General features: G+C 44.6%; 1 protein-coding gene across 1 annotated transcript in view; it reads left to right on the top strand.

Annotated features, from left to right (window-relative positions):
- Positions 1 to 20396, top strand: part of LOC139390108 (amyloid-beta A4 precursor protein-binding family A member 1-like) — a 125981-nt gene extending 105585 nt beyond the window's left edge. The window contains exons 6-14 of the mRNA XM_071137265.1: positions 3416 to 3561; positions 6101 to 6133; positions 9422 to 9508; positions 10987 to 11175; positions 14384 to 14563; positions 14671 to 14883; positions 17270 to 17389; positions 18661 to 18801; positions 20296 to 20396. Of these exons, the coding sequence (XP_070993366.1) occupies positions 3416 to 3561; positions 6101 to 6133; positions 9422 to 9508; positions 10987 to 11175; positions 14384 to 14563; positions 14671 to 14883; positions 17270 to 17389; positions 18661 to 18801; positions 20296 to 20367 (1181 nt within the window). The 3' untranslated portion in view covers positions 20368 to 20396. The remainder of the gene's footprint in view (positions 1 to 3415; positions 3562 to 6100; positions 6134 to 9421; positions 9509 to 10986; positions 11176 to 14383; positions 14564 to 14670; positions 14884 to 17269; positions 17390 to 18660; positions 18802 to 20295) is intronic.
- The last annotated feature ends 456 nt before the right edge of the window (positions 20397 to 20852 follow it).

Raw genomic sequence — 20852 nt, 5'->3', positions numbered from 1 at the left:
CTTTAGTTCTCTCCCTACCTATGTAGAAGGTAAGACCTCCCTTTAGTTCTCTCCCTACCTATGTAGACGGTAAGACCTCCCTTTAGTTCTCTCCCTACCTATGTAGAAGGTAAGACCTCCCTTTAGTTCTCTCCCTACCTATGTAGAAGGTAAGACCTCCCTTTAGTTCTCTCCCTACCTATGTAGAAGGTAAGACCTCCCTTTAGTTCTCTCCCTACCTATGTAGAAGGTAAGACCTCCCTTTAGTTCTCTCCCTACCTATGTAGAAGGTAAGACCTCCCTTTAGTTCTCTCCCTGTCCTCCTTTACTTTACTAGGCTTTGCTTTGCCAGTGCAGATTTGAATATATTACGGTAATTACGGTATATTACGGTAGTTACGGTAATGCTTGGGTGAATATGCTCTGTGGGGGTATGCTGATGTGTAGGCCAGATTCAGTGCCAGATCAGCGTTTTTAAATGTCATGGAGGGCTGAGAGAGAGAGAGAGAGAGAGAGAGAGAGAGAGAGAGAGAGAGAGAGAGAGAGAGAGAGAGAGAGAGAGAGAGAGAGAGAGAGAGAGAGAGAGAGAGAGAGAGAGAGAGAGAGAGAGAGAGAGAGAGAGAGAGAGAGAGAGAGAGAGAGAGAGAGAGAGAGAGAGAGAGAGAGAGAGAGAGTTACTATTTTGTTGCCTTACAACCTGGAATTAAAATTGATTTGGGGGGGGGGGGGGGGGTTGTATCATTTGATGAACACAACATGCCTACCACTTTGAAGAAGCAAAACATTTTTATAGTGAAACAAACAAGAAATAGGACAAAAAAAAACTGAACTTGAGTGTGCATAACTATTCACTCTCCCCAAAGTCAATACTTTGTAGAGCCACCTTTTGCAGTAATTACAGCTGCAAGTCTCTTGGGGTATGTCTCTATAAGCTTGGCACATCTAGCCACTGGGATTTTTGCCCATTCTTCAAGGAAAAACAGCTCCAGCTCGTTCAAGTTGGATAGGTTCCGCTGGTGTACAGCAATCTTTAAGTCATACCACAGGTTCTCAATTGGAGGTCTGGGCTTCGACTAGGCCATCCCAAGACAATTAAACATTGCCCCTTAACACACTCCGAGTGTTGCTTTAGCAGTATTCTTAGGGTCATTGTCCTGCTGGAAGGTGATCCTCTGTCCCAGTCTCAAATCTCTGGAAGACTGAAACAGGTTTCCCTCAAGAATTTCCCTATATTTAGCACCATCCATCATTCCTTCAATTCTGACCAGTTTCCCAGTCCCTGCTGATGAAAAACATCTCCTCAGCATGATGCTGCCACCACCATGCTTCACTGTGGTGTTCTCGGGGTGGTGAGAGTTGTTGGGTTTGCGACATAGCGTTTTCCTTGATGGCCAAAAAGCTTAATTTTAGTCTCATCTGACCAGAGTACCTTCTTCCATATGTTTGGGGAGTCTCCCTCATGTCTTTTGGTGAACACCAAATGTGTTTGCTTATTTTCTTCTTTAAGCAATGTTTTTTATTCCGGCCACTCCTCTGTAAAGACCAGCTCTGTGGAGTGTACAGCTTAAAGTGGTCCTATGGACAGATACTCCAATCTCCGCTGTGGAGCTTTGCAGCTCCTTCAGGGTCATCTTTGGTCTCTTTGTTGCCTCTCTGATTAAATGCCCTCCTTGCCTGGTCTGTGAGTTTTGGTGGGCGGCCCTCTCTTGGCAGGTTTGTTGTGGTGCCATATTCTTTCCATTTATTAGTAATGTATTTAATGGTGCTCCATGGGATGTTCAAAGTTTCAGATATTTTTTATAACCCTGATCTGTACTTCTCCACAACTTTATTCCTGACCTGTTTGGAGAGCTCCTTGGTTTTCATGGTGCCCCTTGCTTGGTGGTGCCCCTTGCTTAGTGGTGCCCCTTGCTTAGTGGTGCCCCTTGCTTAGTGGTGCCCCTTGCTTAGTAGTTGCAGACTCTGGGGCCTTTCAGAACAGGTGTATATATACTGAGATCATGTGACAGATCATGTGACACTTAGATTGCACACAGGTGGACTTTATTTAACTAATTATGTGACTTCTGAAGGTAATTGGTTGCACCAGATTTTTTTAAATATTTATAAGTCATTTTTTTCATTTCACTTCACCAATTTGGACTATTTTGTGTCTGTCCATTACATGAGAAAATCAATTTAAATTACAGGTTGTAATGCAACAAAATAGGAAAAACACCAAGGAGGGTGAAAACGTTTGCAAGGCACTCACACATCCCCCCCTCTATCTCGCTCGCTCGCTCGCTCACTCTCTCTCTCTCTCTCTCTCGCTCTCTCTCTCTCTCTCTCTCTCTCTCTCTCTCTCATTCTCACACATCCCTCCCCCTCTATCTCGCTCTCTCTCTCTCTCTCTCTCTCTCTCTCTCTCTCTCTCTCTCTCTCTCTCTCTCTCTCTCTCTCTCATTCTCACACATCCCTCCCCCTCTATCTCGCTCTCTCTCTCTCTCTCTCTCTCTCTCTCTCTCTCTCTCACTCCCTTTCTCTCGCTCACACTTCCCTCCCCCTCTCTCTCTCTCTCTCTCTCTCTCTTTCAATTCAATTTAAGGGCTCTATTGGCATGGGAAACCTGTGTTAACATTGCCAAATCAAGTGTAGATAATAAACAAAAGTGAATAAACAATACAAATTAACAGTAAACATTACACTCACAAAAGTTCCAAAATAATGTAATATCTTTCTCTCTCTCTCTCTTTCTCTCTCTCTCCTCTTTAGCTCTCTCTTTCTCTCTCTCTTTCACTATCTCTCTCTCTGTCTCTCTCTCTCTCTCTGTCTCTCTCTCTCTGTCTCTCTTTCTCTCTTTCTGTGTCTCTCTGTCTCTGTCTCACTCTCTCTCTCTCTGTCTCTCTCTCTCTCTCTCTCCTCTTTAGCTCTCTCTCTCTCTCTCCTCTTTATCTCTCTCTCTCTCAGCTCTCTCAGCTTTCTCCCTCTCTCCCTCTCTTTCTCTCTCTCTCTCTCTCTCCCTTTCTCCCTCCCTCTCTCTTTCTCTCTCTCTTTCTCTTTCTCTCTCTTTCTCTTTCTCTTTCTCTTTCTCTCTCTCTCTCTCTCTCTCTCTCTCTCTCTCTCTCTCTCTCTCTTTCTCCCCCTCCCTCCCTCTCTCCCTCTCTCTCTCTCTCAATCTCTCTCCCTCCCTCTCTCCCTCTCTCTCTCTCTCTCTCTCTCTCTCTCTCTCTCTCTCTCTCCCCCTCCCTCCCTCTCTCCCTCTCTCAATCTCCCTCCCTCTCTCCCTCTCTCTCTCTCTCTCTCTCTCTCTCTCAACATTTCAAAATTTTACAAATTTCAACTCAAAGTTTTGTATACAATATTCGCAGTTCAAGCCTCCGCAATGTTTTCAAAACTCCTCCCCCTCCACCCCCTCTCTCTTCCCCAACTCTACTCCCCCTATCGCCTCCTCCCCCAGTCCCAGGTCCGTGTGACCCAGAGGACCTGATCGATGGGATCATATTTGCTGCTAACTACCTGGGCTCCACCCAGCTGCTGTCTGACAAGACGCCCTCAAAGAACGTCCGTATGATGCAGGCCCAGGAGGCCGTCAGCCACATCAAGGTGAGGAAAGACACAGCTCTATACTGTAGACCAGACACAGATCTCATCTACAATACACAGCTCTATATTGTAGACCAGATACAGATCTCATCTACAATACACAGCTCTATACTGTAGACCAGACACAGATCTCATCTACAATACACAGCTCTATACTGTAGACCAGACACAGATCTCATCTACAATACACAGCTCTATACTGTAGACCAGATACAGATCTCATCTACAATACACAGCTCTATACTGTAGACCAGACACAGATCTCATCTACAATACACAGCTCTATACTGTAGACCAGACACAGATCTCATCTACAATACACAGCTCTATACTGTAGACCAGACACAGATCTCATCTACAATACACAGCTCTATACTGTAGGCCAGACACAGATCTCATCTACAATACACAGCTCTATACTGTAGAATGTATAGAACAACCGGAGGCCGTCAGCCTCTTCAAGTTGAAGAGAGAGACAGATTAAATGTTGTATTCTTTAATTATGTGGTTGAATATGCTGGGTTGACCCTGGTGGACAGTAGACAAGTACACATGACTGTTTTAAACCATCAGCAGTTTAATACTGACTAAATATTTTATTTTATTGATTTATTTAACCTTTATTTAACTAGGCAAGTCAGTTAAGAACAAATTCTTATTTTCAATGACGGCCTAGGAACAGTGGGTTAACTGGTCTAGGAACAGTGGGTTAACTGGCCTAGGAACAGTGGGTTAACTGGCCTAGGAACAGTGGGTTAACTGGCCTAGGAACAGTGGGTTAACTGGCCTAGGAACAGTGGGTTAACTGGTCTAGGAACAGTGGGTTAACTGGTCTAGGAACAGTGGGTTAACTGGTCTAGGAACAGTGGGTTAACTGGTCTAGGAACAGTGGGTTAACTGCCTGTTCAGGCAATATGAAATACTGCTTTAGGAACGTATCACTCACAAGTGATTTATGCATAGTCACTTTAATAACTCTACCTACATAGACATACATACACATATTACCTCAATTACCTCGACTAACTGGTACCCCCACACATTGACTCTGTACCGGTACCCAGTCTATACTGTAGTCTATGCTGTTGTCTATACTGTAGTCTATATACTGTAGTCCTGTAGTCTATACTGTAGTCATGTAGTCTATATTGTAGTCATGTAGTCTATACTGTAGTCCTGTAGTCTATGCTGTAGTCTATAATGTAGTCATGTAGTCTATACTGTAGTCCTGTAGTCTATACTGTAGTCATGTAGTCTATATTATAGTCCTGTAGTCTATACTGTAGTCTATACTGTAGTCATGTAGTCTATGATGTAGTCTATACTGTAGTCTATACTGTAGTCTTGTAGTCCTATACTGTAGTCTATACTGTAGTCTATACTGTAGTCTTGTAGTCTATACTGTAGTCCTGTAGTCTATACTGTAGTCTATACTGTAGTCCTGTAGTCTATACTGTAGTCTTGTAGTTTATACTGTAGTCTATACTGCAGTCTATACTGTAGTCTATACTGTAGTCCTGTAGTCTATACTGTAGTCTTGTAGTCTATACTGTAGTCCTGTAGTCTATACTATAGTCCTGTAGTCTATACTGTAGTCTATACTGTAGTCTATACTGTAGTCTTGTAGTCTATACTGTAGTCCTGTAGTCTATACTGTAGTCTATACTGTAGTCTATACTGTAGTCCTGTAGTCTATACTGTAGTCTATACTGTATTCTATACTGTAGTCCTGTAGTCTATACTGTAGTCCTGTAGTCTATACTGTAGTCTATACTGTAGTCCTGTAGTCTATACTGTAGTCATGTAGTCTATACTGTAGTCCTGTAGTCTATACTGTAGTCTATACTGTAGTCCTGTAGTCTAAACTGTAGTCCTGCAGTCTATACTGTAGTCCTGTAGTCTATACTATAGTCCTATAGTCTATACTGTAGTCCTGTAGTCTATACTGTAGTCATGTAGTCTATACTGTAGTCCTGTAGTCTAAACTGTAGTCCTGTGGTCTATACTGTAGTCTATACTGTAGTCCTGTAGTCTAAACTGTAGTCCTGTGGTCTATACCGTAGTCCTGTAATATATACCTTGCACACCTTGACAATGTTCTCTGTTTTCACTCCTGTTCTCATCACAGCATCTCTGTGCCTTCTACTAGAGGGGTTCTGTTCTAGTATTTAAATAGCATCCTTCATATATGAGGTTTAATACTGTAGACTATATACTCAAGATTACAATTCAGCAGACACTTCTTTCCCCATGTAATTAAATAGATAAATAGATGACTAGAATTAGAACTATAACTAATCATTTCAAGTGAGCCACCTGCTGGATAAAATATAACACAACACATACTGAATGGTAAATTAGATGCACCAGTCAATAGATGTTGGAACTTTAGACGCACGCACGCACGCACGCACGCACGCACGCACACACACACACACACACACACACACACACACACACACACACACACACACTGCCTGAGCCCTGAGTCCTGCTTCAGTCTAACCCATTCTCCTGTACGTGCGTTGATTCCAAGCAGACGGCCCAGAAATTAGCCAAAAACAAGATGAAGGTGCGGTACTCCCCATTGATTGGCTGTTCAGTGTTTCCGTTATGTTTGCCTGCATCTGTCTGTGTTTACGTCCCTAATGGTACCCTATTCCCTACATATTACACTACTTTAGACCAGGGTCAATAGGACTCTGGCACCCTATTCCCTTTATAGTGCACTACTAAAGACCAGGGTCTATGGGCAGCTGTGCACTATGTAGGGAATAGGGAGCCAGTTGGGACTTAATCCTGTGTTGTTTCCCTTCTTTTATTTTACTCTGCATTCTCTGAATCCAGTTGATGTGTACTGTACATGTGTACTGTACATTGTCTGTTAAAATCCATCACCATTTTTCTGGTTCCACGTGGGACATTCCCCCCGACTCCTCCCCCTGTAGAGTTTCTACAACATACTGACAGAACAACACGGACACATAGAGGTACGATGTAAAGACATAGTCATTTCTGGCTCCTGAGTGGCGCAGCGGTCTAAGGCACTGCATCTCACTGCTAGAGATGGTGCTACAGACACCCTGGTTTGAATCCAGGCTGTATCACAACCTGCAGTGATTGGGAGTCCCATAGGGGGGGGGGGGGCGCACAATTGGCCCAGCGTCGTCCGGTTTGGCCGGTGTAGGCCATCATTGTAAAGAAGAATTTGTTCTTTAACTGACTTGCCTAGTTAAATAAAGGTTTAAATAAATACAATTGAAGCTTGGAAGAAGACCACTAGAATGTGCTGGATGCAGAAAATGGCCGCCCAGCCACGATTCCTTTCTTCATACACGGTGAAGTTGTGTTGTATTTGAAGACATGTCTTGTTTTTCTCTGGCACAAGTTTCTCTATCGGTGTTGTGGTTTGCAACGATTGTAAGTCTGTTAACACTGTGAGTCCTGTGGTTAACATTACACACAGAAACCCTCTCTCTCTCCTTTCCAACCCACTAACTAGTCACACTAACCCCAAGGTTTCTCAACAGGTCCTGGGTACTCACAGGTTGTCATTACAACTAATCACTCCCATTACTGTAAAACCACTTAATGCAGTGGCCAAAAATACAGCATAACTACAGTATAGTGAGTGAAAGCCAGCTTCCACAGTGGGTCCCCAGGAGAGATGTTGAGAAACACTGTTAACTAGACTAGAGAGACTATACTGAACTAACACCAGTCTCTCTGCTACCTATAGAGATACTATACTGAACTAACACCAGTCTCTCTGCTACATATAGAGATACTGAACTAACACCAGTCTCTCTGCTACCTATAGAGACTATACTGAACTAACACCAGTCTCTCTGCTACCTATAGAGACTATACTGAACTAACACCAGTCTCTCTGCTACCTATAGAGATACTATACTGAACTAACACCAGTCTCTCTGCTACATATAGAGATACTGAACTAACACCAGTCTCTCTGCTACCTATAGAGACTATACTGAACTAACACCAGTCTCTCTGCTACCTATAGAGATACTATACTGAACTAACACCAGTCTCTCTGCTACCTATAGAGATACTATACTGAACTAACACCAGTCTCTCTGCTACCTATAGAGATACTATACTGAACTAACACCAGTCTCTCTGCTACCTATAGAGAGACTATACTGAACTAACACCAGTCTCTCTGCTACCTATAGAGATACTATACTGAACTAACACCACCATCTACTGAACTAACACCAGTCTCTCTGCTACCTATAGAGACTATACTGAACTAACACCAGTCTCTCTGCTACCTATAGAGATACTATACTGAACTAACACCAGTCTCTCTGCTACCCATAGAGAATATACTGAACTAACACCAGTCTCTCTGCTACCTATAGAGATATAGGTATATATATATATATATATATATATATATATATATATATATATATATATATATATATATATATATATATATATTACTGCTCTAATACTGGACTAACTCATCAGTACTGCTCTAATACTGAACTAACTCATCAGTACAGCTCTAATACTGGACTAACTCTCATCAGTACTGCTTTAATACTGTACTAACTCATCAGTACTTCTCTAATACTGGACTAACTCATCAGTACTGCTCTAATACTGTACTAACTCATCAGTACTGCTCTAATACTGGACTAACTCATCAGTACTGCTCTAATACTGGACTAACTCTCATCAGTACTGCTCTAATACTGGACTAACTCATCAGTACTGCTCTTATACTGGACTAACTCATCAGCATTGCTCTAATACTGGACTAACTCACCAGTACTGCTCTAATACTGGACTAACTCATCAGTACTGCTCTAATACTGGACTAACTCATCAGTCCTGCTCTAATACTGGACTAACTCTCATCAGTACTGCTCTAATACTGGACTAACTCATCAGTACTGCTCTAATACTGGACTAACTCTCAGTACTGCTCTAATACTGGACTAACTCATCAGTACCTCTCTAATACTGGACTAACTCATCAGTACTGCTCTAATACTGGACTAACTCATCAGTACTGCTCTAATACTGGACTAACTCTCATCAGTACTGCTCTAATACTGGACTAACTCATCAGCACTGCTCTAATACTGGACTAACTCATCAGTACTGCTCTAATACTGGACTAACTCATCAGTACTGCTCTAATACTGGACTAACTCATCAGTACTGCTCTAATACTGGACTAACTCATCAGTACTGCTCTAATACTGGACTAACTCATCAGTACTGCTTTAATACTGGACTAACTCATCAGTACTGCTCTAATACTGGACTAACTCTCATCAGTACTGCTCTAATACTGGACTAACTCTCATCAGTACTGCTCTAATACTGGACTAACTCATCAGTACTGCTCTAATACTGGACTAACTCATCAGCACTGCTCTAATACTGGACTAACTCTCATCAGTACTGCTCTAATACTGGACTAACTCATCAGTACTGCTCTAATACTGAACTAACTCATCAGTACTGCTGTAATACTGGACTAACTCATCAGTACTGCTCTAATACTGGACTAACTCATCAGTACTGCTCTAATACTGGACTAACTCATCAGTACTGCTCTAAAACTGGATTAACTCATCAGTACTGCTCTAATACTGGACTAACTCATCAGTGCTGCTCTAATAGACTCGATGCTCATTTTCCCCGTTCTGTCTCTTTCTGTGTCCCTGTCTGTGTGTTCTGTATATGTGTGCGTGTGTGTGTGTGTGTGTGTGTGTGTGTGTGTGTGTGTGTGTGTGTGTGTGTGTGTGTGTGTGTGTGTGTCTGTGTGTGTGTGTGTGCGTGCGTGCGTGTGTATATGTGTGTGTGTGTCTCTAAGCAGACTCCAGAGGGAGAGGCCCAGCCCATGACAGAGGTGGATCTCTTCATCTCCACCCAGAGGATCAAAGTCCTCAATGCTGACTCACAGGTACTCTCTCTCTCTCTCTATCTATCTCTCTGTCTCTCTCTCTCTCTCTCAATTCAATTCAATTCAAGGGCTTTATTGGCATGGGAAACATGTGTTAACATTGCCAAAGCAAGTGAGGTAGATCATATATAAAGTGAATATATAAAGTGAAATAAACAATAAAAATTAACAGTAAACATTACACATACAGACGTTTCAAAACAATAAAGACATTACAAATGTCATATTATATATATATACAGTGTTTTAACAATGTACAAATGGTTAAAGGACACAAGATAAAATAAATAAGCATAAATATGGGTTGTATTTACAATGGTGTTTGTTCTTCACTGGTTGCCCTTTTCTCGTGGCAACAGGTCACACATCTTGCTGCTGTGATGGCACACTGTGGAATTTCACCCAGTAGATATGGGAGTTTATCAAAATTGGATTTGTTTTCTAATTCTTTGTGGATCTGTGTAATCTGAGGGAAATATGTCTCTCTAATATGGTCATACATTGGGCAGGAGGTTATGAAGTGCAGCTCAGTTTCCACCTCATTTTGTGGGCAGTGAGCACATAGCCTGTCTTCTCTTGAGAGCCATGTCTGCCTACGGCGGCCTTTCTCAATAGCAAGGCTATGCTCACTGAGTCTGTACATAGTCAAAGCTTTCCTTAATTTTGTGTCAGTCACAGTGGTCAGGTATTCCGCCGCTGTGTACTCTCTGTTTAGGGCCAAATAGCATTCTAGTTTGCTCTGTTTTTTTGTGAATTCTTTCCAATGTGTCATGTAATTATCTTTTTGTCTTCTCATGATTTGGTTGGGTCTAATTGTGCTGCTGTCCTGGGGCTCTGTGGGGTGTGTTTGTGTTTGTGAACAGAGCCCCAGGACCAGCTTGCTTAGGGGACTCTTCTCCAGGTTCATCTCTCTGTAGGGGATGGCTTTGTTACTCTCTCTCTCTCGCTCTCTCTCTCTCTCTCTGTCTCTCTCTGTCTCTCTCTCTCTCTCTTTCTCTCTGTCTGTCTGTCTGTCTCTGTCAATCTGTCTCTCTCTCTCTCTCTGTCTCTCTCTCTCTCTGTCTCTCTCTCTCTCTCTCTCTCTCTCTAAGCTGAATATTGATACCTACAGAAACCTGAAAACCTTCTCCTCTATCTATGTCCAGGAGACCATGATGGACCCCTGACCCTATTACTCCTAACCCCTGACCCTAAGCCTCCTCTATCTATCTACAGGAGACCATGATGGACCCCTGACCCTATCACTCCTAACCCCTGACCCTAACCCTCCTCCCCTATCTATCTACAGGAGACCATGATGGACCCCTGACCCTATCACTCCTAACCCCTGACCCTAACCCTCCTCCTCTATCTATCTCCAGGAGACCATGATGGACCCCTGACCCTAACCCTCCTCTATCTACAGGAGACCATGATGGACCCCTGACCCTATCACTCCTAACCCCTGACCCTAACCCTCCTCCTCTATCTATCTCCAGGAGACCATGATGGATCACACCCTGAGGACCATCTCCTACATCGCTGACATCGGCAACATCGTGGTTCTGATGGCGAGACGCCGCATGCCCCGCCCAGACTCAACGGACAGTGTGGAGGTGTCTGAACCTGACCAGGAGGAGAAACAAAGCCAGTACAAGATGATTTGTCATGTTTTCGAGTCGGAGGATGTGAGGATCTCTCTTTACCCTTACTCTCTAACATCTGTCTAATCATCTCTCTCTTTCTCTCTCCCTCTCAACCTCTCCCCTCTCTCTCTCCCTCTCAACTCCCCCCCATCTCTCTCACTCTCTCTCCCTCTCAACCTCTCCCTCTCTCTCTCTCTCTTTCTCTCCCTTTCTCTCTCTCTCTCCCTCTCTCAATTCAATTTAAATCAATTCAGAGGGCTTTATTGTCATGGGAAACATATGTTAACGTTGCCAAAGCAGGTGAAGTAGATAATATACAAAAGTGCAATAAACAATCAAAATGAACAGTAAACATCACAAATGTCATATTATGTATATATATTGTTGTAACGATGTACAAATGATTCTCTCTCTCTCTTTCTCTCCTTCTCCCTCCCTCTCCCTCTCTCTCTTTGCACTCAAAACGTTTTTAAAAAGATAAAGACATTTTAAGTCTTATATTATCAGCTATGTACAGTGTTTTAGCCATGTGCAATAGTAGGGAAGATAAATATACAGGTTGTATTTACAATGTTGTTTGTGTTCCACTGGTTGCCCTTTTGTCATGGCAACGGGACACACATCTTGCTGCTGTGATGACACACTGTGATATTTCACCTGACAGATATGGGAGATTATCAGTGTTTGATTTGTTTTCTAATTCTTTGTGGGTCTGTGTGATCTGAGGGAAACATGTCTCTCTAATGTGGTCATACATTGGGCAGGAGGTTAGGAAGTGCAGCTCAGTTTCCACCTCATTTTGTGGGCAGTGAGCACATAGCCTGTCTTCTCTTGAGAGTCAGGTCTCTCAATAGCAAGGCTATGCTCACTGAGTCTGTACATAGTCAAGGATTTTCTTAATTTTGTGTCAATCACAGTGTTCAGGTATTCTGCCACAGAATATTCTCTGTTTAGGGCCAGATAGCGTTCCAATTTGCTTCGTTTTTTTGGTTGATTCTATATGTAACGGATGTGAAACGGCTAGCTAGTTAGCGGTGCGCGCTAAATAGCGTTTCATTCGGTGACGTCACTTGCTCTGAGACCTTGAAGTAGTAGTTCCCCTTGCTCTGCAAGGGCCGCGGCTTTTGTGGAGCGATGGGTAACGATGCTTCGTGGGTAAACTGTTGTTGATGTGTGCAGAGGGTCCCTGGTTCGCGCCCGGGTATGGGCGAGGGGATGGTCTAAAGTTATACTGTTACATATACAGAGTGTCAAATAGTTATCTTTTTGCTTTCTCATAATTTGGTTGAGTCTAAATGTGTGTCTGTCCTTGGGCTCTGTGGGGTCTCTTTGTGTTTGTGAAGAGTCCCAGAACCAGCTGGCTGAGGGGACTCTTCTCTAGGTTCATCTGTCTGTAGATGAGGGCTCTGTGGGGTCTCTTTGTGTTTGTGAAGAGTCCCAGAACCAGCTGGCTGAGGGAACTCTTCTCTAGGTTCATCTGTCTGTAGATGAGGGCTTTGTGGTGGAATGTGTGGGCATCACTTTGTTTTAGTTGGTTGTAGAATTGAACAGCTTTTTTTATGGATGTTGATAACTAGTGGGTGTAGTCCTACTTCTGCTCTGCTGGCATTGTTTGGGGGTTTGCGTTGTACACAAAGTATATTTTTGCAGAGTCTCAATTGTGTGTGTGTCCCATTTTGTGAATTCTTGGTTGGTGAGCGGACCCCAGACCTCACAACCACAAAGGGAAATGGGTTCTATAACTGACTGAAGTAGTTCTACCCAGATCCTAATTTAGATGTTGAGTTTATGTTCCTTTTGATGGCAGAGAAGGCCCTTCTTGCCTTGTCTCTCAGATCGTCCACAGCTTTGTGGAAGTTACCTGTGGTGTTGATGTTTAGGCCGAGGTAGGTATAATTATTTGTGTGCTCTAGGGCAACGGTGTCTAGGTAGAAATTATATTTGTTGTCTTGTCTACTAGACCTTTTTTGGAACACCATTATTTTGGTCTTACTGAGATTTACTGTCAGGGTCCAGGTCTGACAGAATCTGTGCAGAAGATCTAGGTGCTGCTGTAGGCCCTCCTTGGTTGGTGACAGAAGCACCAGATCATCAGCAAACAGTAGACATTTGACTTCAGATTCTAGTAGGGTGAGGCCGGGTGCTGCAGACGTTTCTAGTGCCCGCGCCAATTCATTGATATACAGTATATCACAAAAGTGAGTACACCCCTCACATTTCTGTAAATATTTGAGTATACCTTTTCATGTGACAACACTGAAGAAATGACACTTGGCTACAATGTAAAGTAGTGAGTGTACAGCTTGTATAACAGTGTCAATTTGCTGTCCTCTCAAAATAACTCAACACACAGCCATTAATGTCTAAACCGCTGGCAACAAAAGTGAGTACACCCCTAAGTGAAAATGTCCAAATTGGGCCCAAAGTGTCAATATTTTGTGTGGCCACCATCATATTCCAGCACTGCCTTAACCCTCTTGGGCATGGAGTTCACCAGAGCTTCACAGGTTGCCACTGGAGTCCTCTTCCACTCCTCCATGACCACATCACGGAGCTGGTGTATGTTATAGACCTGTACTCCTCCACCTTCTGTTTGAGGATGCCCCACAGATGCACAATAGGGTTTAGGTCTGGAGACATGCTTGGCCAGTCCATCACCTTTACCCTCAGCTTCTTTAGCAAGGCAGTGGTCATCTTGGAGGTGTGTTTGGGGTCGTTATCATGTTGGAATACTGCCCTTGCAGCCCAGTCTCCGCAGGGAGGGGATCATGCTCTGCTTCAGTATGTCACAGTACATGTTGGCATTCATGGTTCCCTCAATGAACTGTAGCTCCCCAGAGCAGATATATGTATCAAAAGATCTGTTGTTTTTTATCCACTTATGTTGTCAATAATCAAAAATATGGTATTTTCGGCTGTTTGAAGCTGGTGTACATATGAAATAGTACCGCTTCTCAGACCTGTGTTCAATGAGGATGACAGATCTATAACTCACATTTCTATGTGAATTTGTTCGTGTTGCCAAGAAGTTACATATTGCAGCTTTAAATGATCCCTTTTTAAATTATCCCTTTCTCCTTCCCTCCATCTCTTCCTCTCTCCTCCCTCCCTCCATCTCTTCCTCTCTCCTCCCTCCCTCCATCTCTTCCTCTCTCCTCCCTCCCGCCATCTCTTCCTCTATTCTCCCTCCCTCTATCTTTCTCTCACTTTCCCTATCCCTCTCCCCCCACCTCTTGCTTTCCCTCTCCAGGCCCAGCTGATAGCCCAGTCTATAGGCCAGGCCTTCAGTGTGGCGTACCAGGAGTTCTTGAGGGCCAATGGCATCAACCCAGAGGATCTGAGTCAGAGAGAATACAGTGATCTGCTCAACACTCAGGACATGTACAATGATGACCTCATACACTTCTCCAAGTCTGAGAACTGCAAAGATGTGAGTCTGTCAGTCACTGAGCACACACACACACATACACACACACACACACACACACACACACACACACACACACACACACACATTTATTGGTTGTGCCTCCCCAGGTTTACATTGAGAAGCAGAAGGGTGACATTCTGGGCGTGGTGATTGTGGAGAGTGGGTGGGGCTCCATCCTGCCCACAGTCATCATCGCCAACATGATGCATGCTGGTCCATCTGAGAAGTCTGGTCGTCTGAACATCGGAGACCAGATCATGTCTATCAACGGGACCAGTCTGGTAGGACTACCCCTGTCTACCTGCCAGACTATCATTAAGGTATATATCTATCCCTCCCTCTCCCCTCTCTCTCTCTCCTTCCCCTCTCTCTCTCTCTCCTTCCCCTCTCTCTCTCTCTCTCTCATTCCCCTCTCTCTCTCTCTCATTCCCCTCTCTCTCTCTCTCCTTCCCCTCTCTCTCTCTCTCCTTCCCCTCTCTCTCTCTCTCCTTCCCCTCTCTCTCTCTCTCTCATTCCCCTCTCTCTCTCTCTCCTTACCCTCTCTCTCTCTCTCCTTCCCCTCTCTCTCTCTCTCTCTCTCTCTCATTCCCCTCTCTCTCTCTCTCCTTCCCCTCTCTCTCTCCTTCCCCTCTCTCTCTCTCCCCTTCCCCTCTCTCTCTCCTTCCCCTCTCTCTCCTTCCCCTCTCTCTCTCTCTCTCCTTCCCCTCTCTCTCTCTCTCTCATTCCCCTCTCTCTCTCTCTCCTTCCCCTCTCTCTCTCTCTCTCTCCTTCCCCTCTCTCTCTCTCTCTCCTTCCCCTCTATCTCTCTCCTCCCCCTCTATCTCTCTCCTCCCCCCTCTCTCTCCTCCCCCTCTCTCACTCTCCTCCCCCCCTCTCTCTCCTCCCCCTCTATCTCTCTCCTCCCCCTCTATCTCTCTCCTCCCCCTCTCTCTCTCTCCTCCCCCTCTATCTCACTCTCCTCCCCCTCTCTCACTCTCCTTCCCCTCTCTCTCTCTCCTCCCCCTCTATCTCTCTCTCCTCCCCCTCCATCTCTCTCCTCCCCCTCTATCTCGCTTCTCCCCCTCTCTCTCTCCTCCCCCTTTATCTCGCTCTCCTCCCCCTCTATCTCGCTCTCATCCCCCTTTATCTCTCTCTCCTCCCCCTTTATCTTTCTCTCCTCCCCCTTTATCTTTCTCTCCTCCCCCTTTATCTCTCTCCCCTCCCCCTTTATCTCTCTCTCCTCCCCCTTTATCTTTCTCTCCTTCCCCTCTCTCTTTCTCCTTCTCCAACACTCTCTTTCTCTGGTGAGACTACCGCTGTCTACCTAGTGGGTAGTAAAGGACACACACCTCTCTGTTTATCTATTTTTTCTGAATCTCTCCTTTCTTTCAAAGCCGCGGGAAGTAGGGGGGCTGAGGGTACCATCTTATAAATCACAATTAAAAAAATATTAAAACCCCCCCACCTCAAGACATGTTCCCGCAGCCATGCATCCTTTATTGATCAGCTCTCTCTTTCCTCGCTATCTCTGTACACTCTCATTCTCTCTCTTTCCTCGCTATCTCTGTACACTCTCATTCTCTCTCTTTCCTCGCTATCTCTGTACACTCTCATTCTCTCTCTTTCCTCGCTATCTCTGTACACTCTCATTCTCTCTCTTTCCTCGCTATCTCTGTACACTCTCATTCTCTCTCTTTCCTCGCTATCTCTGTACACTCTCATTCTCTCTCTTTCCTCGCTATCTCTGTACACTCTCATTCTCTCTCTTTCCTCGCTATCTCTGTACACTCTCATTCTCTCTCTTTCCTCGCTATCGCTGTACACTCTCATTCTCTCTCTTTCCTCGCTATCTCTGTACACTCTCATTCTCTCTCTTTCCTCGCTATCTCTGTACACTCTCATTCTCTCTCTTTCCTCGCTATCTCTGTACACTCTCATTCTCTCTCTTTCCTCGCTATCTCTGTACACTCTCATTCTCTCTCTTTCCTCGCTATCTCTGTACACTCTCATTCTCTCTCTTTCCTCGCTATCTCTGTACACTCTCATTCTCTCTCTTTCCTCGCTATCTCTGTACACTCTCATTCTCTCTCTTTCCTCGCTATCTCTGTATACTCTCATTCTCTCTCTTTCCTCGCTATCTCTGTACACTCTCATTCTCTCTCTTTCCTCGCTATCTCTGTACACTCTCATTCTCTCTCTTTCCTCGCTATCTCTGTACACTCTCATTCTCTCTCTTTCCTCGCTATCTCTGTATACTCTCATTCTCTCTCTTTCCTCGCTATCTCTGTATACTCTCATTCTCTTCCTTTCCTCGCTATCTCTGTACACTCTCATTCTCTTTCTTTCCTCGCTATCTCTGTACACTCTCATTCTCTTTCTTTCCTCGCTCTCTCTGTACACTCTCATTCTCTTTCTTTCCTCGCTCTCTCTGTATACTCTCATTCTCTTCCTTTCCTCGCTCTCTCTATACACTCTCATTCTCTCTCTTTCCTCGCTCTCTCTATACACTCTCATTCTCTCTCTTTCCTCGCTCTCTCTATACACTCTCATTCTCTCTCTTTCCTCGCTCTCTCTATACACTCTCATTCTCTTGTAATGGCGTATTCTCTTTTACGTAAGAACGTGAATGCCAAGGACAGTACACACAGCCAACATCTACAGTGCCTTCAAACTGAACATCTCTCACCTCTGTTAGGGTCTGACTCCTGTTTCTCTTCTCCTGTGCAGGGTCTGAAGAACCAGTCTCGTATCAAGCTGAACATCGTAAGGTGTCCTCCCGTAACCACGGTGCTCATCAGACGACCTGACCTCAGATACCAGCTAGGCTTCAGCGTACAGAATGGCATTGTGGGTATCGCCATGGAGACCATGTGTTGTCTAGTGATGTCATGAGCCCCAAACTTACTGGGCACTTGACTTTGTTTGCTTTGAGATCATAACATTTTGTTTGTTTGTGTATACTGTGTACTGTGTACTGTATACTGTGTACTGTATACTGTATACTGTGTACTGTACTGTACTGTATACTGTGTACTGTATACTGTGTACTGTGTACTGTACTGTACTGTATACTGTGTACTGTATACTGTATACTGTGTACTGTGTACTGTATACTGTGTACTGTGTACTGTACTGTACTGTATACTGTGTACTGTATACTGTGTACTGTGTACTGTACTGTATACTGTGTACTGTGTACTGTACTGTATACTGTGTACTGTATACTGTGTACTGTGTACTGTGTACTGTACTGTACTGTATACTGTGTACTGTATACTGTGTACTGTGTACTGTACTGTACTGTATACTGTGTACTGTATACTGTGTACTGTATACTGTGTACTGTGTACTGTACTGTACTGTATACTGTGTACTGTATACTGTGTACTGTGTACTGTACTGTACTGTATACTGTGTACTGTGTACTGTACTGTATACTGTGTACTGTATACTGTGTACTGTGTACTGTGTACTGTACTGTACTGTATACTGTGTACTGTGTACTGTGTACTGTGTACTGTACTGTGTACTGTATACTGTGTACTGTATACTGTGTACTGTGTACTGTATACTGTGTACTGTGGACTCATGCTTTTGCTGAAACTGAATAGCTGAATTTTAGTTCAATTTAAGCTCTGCTCCAGCCTTTCATATTATCTTAAAGGCCCAGTGCAGTCAAAAACATGATTTACCTGTGTTTTATATGTTTACACACTATGAGGTTGGAATAATAATGTGAAATGAAAATTATGATAATGCCCTTTTAGAGTAAGAGCTGTTTGAAAAGACCTTAAGACCTTACTTAATTATTACCCAGAAGTGATTTGATATTGAGATTAAAAAACGGCTGCATTGGACCTTTAAGCTGAATGTCTGAATGTCTGAATTGCTGAATGTCTGAATGCCTGAATGCCTGAATAGCTGAATGGCTGAATGTCTGAATGGCTGAATGTCTGAACGTCTGAACGGCTGAACGGCTGAACGGCTGAACGGCTGAACGGCTGAACGTCTGAACGTCTGAACGGCTGAACGGCTGAACGGCTGAACGGCTGAACGTCTGAACGGCTGAACGGCTGAATGTAATAGTATTTTATGGACCTTCTCCTCCACACTAACAGATCTGCAGCCTTATGCGAGGGGGCATCGCTGAGAGGGGAGGAGTCAGGGTTGGCCACCGCATCATCGAGATCAACAGCCAGAGCGTAGTGGCCACACCCCACGAGAAGATTGTCCACATCCTGTCCAACGCAGTGGGAGAGGTGAGGTCACAGGGCAAAGGTCCTCCTGTGCTTCTAACCCTAGAATATGTTACCAGAGATAAACCAGACTTGTATGAATGGGTTATTACTGTCTCAGCTTATCAAAGCATTCCAGTTTTGCTGCTAGACCTTCAACTATTGTTGGGCTAGGGTTGGGGTTGAGGCTAGGGTTGAGGTTAGGGTTGAGGTTAGGGTTGAGGTTAGGTTTGAGGTTAGAGTTGAGGTTAGGCTTGAGTTTAGGGTTGAGGTTAGGCTTGAGTTTAGGGTTGAGGTTACAGTTGAGGCTAGGGTTAGGGTTGAGGCTAGGGTTGAGGTTAGGGTTGAGGTTAGGGTTGAGGCTTGGGTTGAGGCTTGGGTTAAGGTTAGGGTTGAGGCTAGGGTTAGGGTTGAGGTTAGGAGTGAGGCTAGGGTTAGAGTTGAGGTTAGGGTTGAGGGTTAGGGTTGAGGGTTAGGTTAGGGGTTTGAGGCTAGGGTTAGGGTTGAGGGTTAGGTTAGGTTAGGTTAGGGGTTTGAGGCTAGGGTTAGGGTTGAGGCTAGGGTTAGGTTAGGGGTTTGAGGCTAGGGTTAGGGTTGGGGCTAGGGTTAGGTTAGGGGTTTGAGGCTAGGGTTAGGGTTGAGGCTAGGGTTAGGTTAGGGGTTTGAGGCTAGGGTTAGGGTTGAGGCTAGGGTTAGGTTAGGGGTTTGAGGCTAGGGTTAGGGTTGAGGCTAGGGTTTAGGGTTAGGATAGAGTCTAGGGTTTAGGGTTAGGGTTAGAATTGAGGCTAGGGTTTAGGGTTAGGATTGCTAGGGTTTAGGGTTAGGAATGAGGCTAGGGCTTAGGGTTAGGGTTAGAATTGAGGCTAGGGTTTAGGGTTAGGATTGCTAGGGTTTAGGGTTAGGAATGAGGCTAGGGTTTAGGGTTAGGATTGAGGCTAGGGTTTAGGGTTAGGCTGAGGCTAGGGTTTAGGGTTAGGTTTGAGGCTAGGGTTAGGTTGAGGCTAGGGTTTAGGGTTAGGTTTGAGGCTAGGGTTTAGGGTTAGGGTTAGGATTGAGGCTAGGGTTAGGGTTAGGTTGAGGCTGGGGTTTAGGGTTAGGATTGAGGCTAGGGTTAGGGTTAGGTTGAGGCTAGGGTTTAGGGTTAGGGTTAGGGTTGAGGCTAGGGTTTAGGGTTAGGATTGAGACTAGGGTTTAGGGTTAGGTTTGAGGCTAGGGTTTAGGGTTAGGATTGAGGCTAGGGTTTAGGGTTAGGATGAGGCTAGGGTTTAGGGTTAGGATTGAGGCTAGGGTTTGGGGTTAGGGTTGAGCCTAGGGTTTAGGGTTAGGTTGAGGCTAGGGTTTAGGGTTAGGGTTAGGCTTGAGGCTAGGGTTTAGGGTTAGGTTTGAGGCTAGGGTTTAGGGTTAGGTTGAGGCTAGGGTTTAGGGTTAGGGTTAGGATTGAGGCTAGGGTTAGGGTTAAGATTCATAACTACGATCAGCATGACTCTTCACCTCTGACTTTCTCTCTCTGTTCCACAGATCCACATGAAGACGATGCCAGCTGCCATGTACCGCTTGCTAACTGCCCAGGAGCAACCCGTTTACATCTAGAACCGACCTCACCTTCTGACTCTATCCTGACCCCTGACCCCCAGCATCACTGCACCCTCTGTGTGTGAGGCAATTCCTCCCCCTCTCCCCAAACCCCAGCTCACCATTGGAGAATGAAGCTTATATAGCCTTATGAGTGGACCTATCATGTGCTCTGGAATACTCTCTAATCCGATTGTTTTGCTGTGGAGAGTAGAGGTGGGCTGTACCAGACAGCTTGTTCAAGCCCCTCCCATCCCGAGGGTCGTTTCCTGCCCTTCTCTCTCGTTCTCTGTCTTTTTTCTTTTTTTCTCTCTCTCTCTCTCTCTCGCCGGCTGCACTCATCTGATATGTTAGGGTTACCTCTGTGTTCTCCCACATCACAAACAAGAAGAGAAGGAGTGTGAAACCTGCTGATTAACAAGTGTTACCACTCTGAACAACCAATCACATATTCTTCCTCATAACATTCCACACCTTCCAGCTAACATTAACGAGAGTCGAGG

The sequence above is a fragment of the Oncorhynchus clarkii genome, chromosome 30, assembly GCF_045791955.1.
Source record: "Oncorhynchus clarkii lewisi isolate Uvic-CL-2024 chromosome 30, UVic_Ocla_1.0, whole genome shotgun sequence".
Lineage (NCBI taxonomy): Eukaryota > Metazoa > Chordata > Actinopteri > Salmoniformes > Salmonidae > Oncorhynchus > Oncorhynchus clarkii.
Note: the sequence above shows the minus strand (reverse complement) of the source record. Positions and strands in the feature narration are given on the sequence as shown.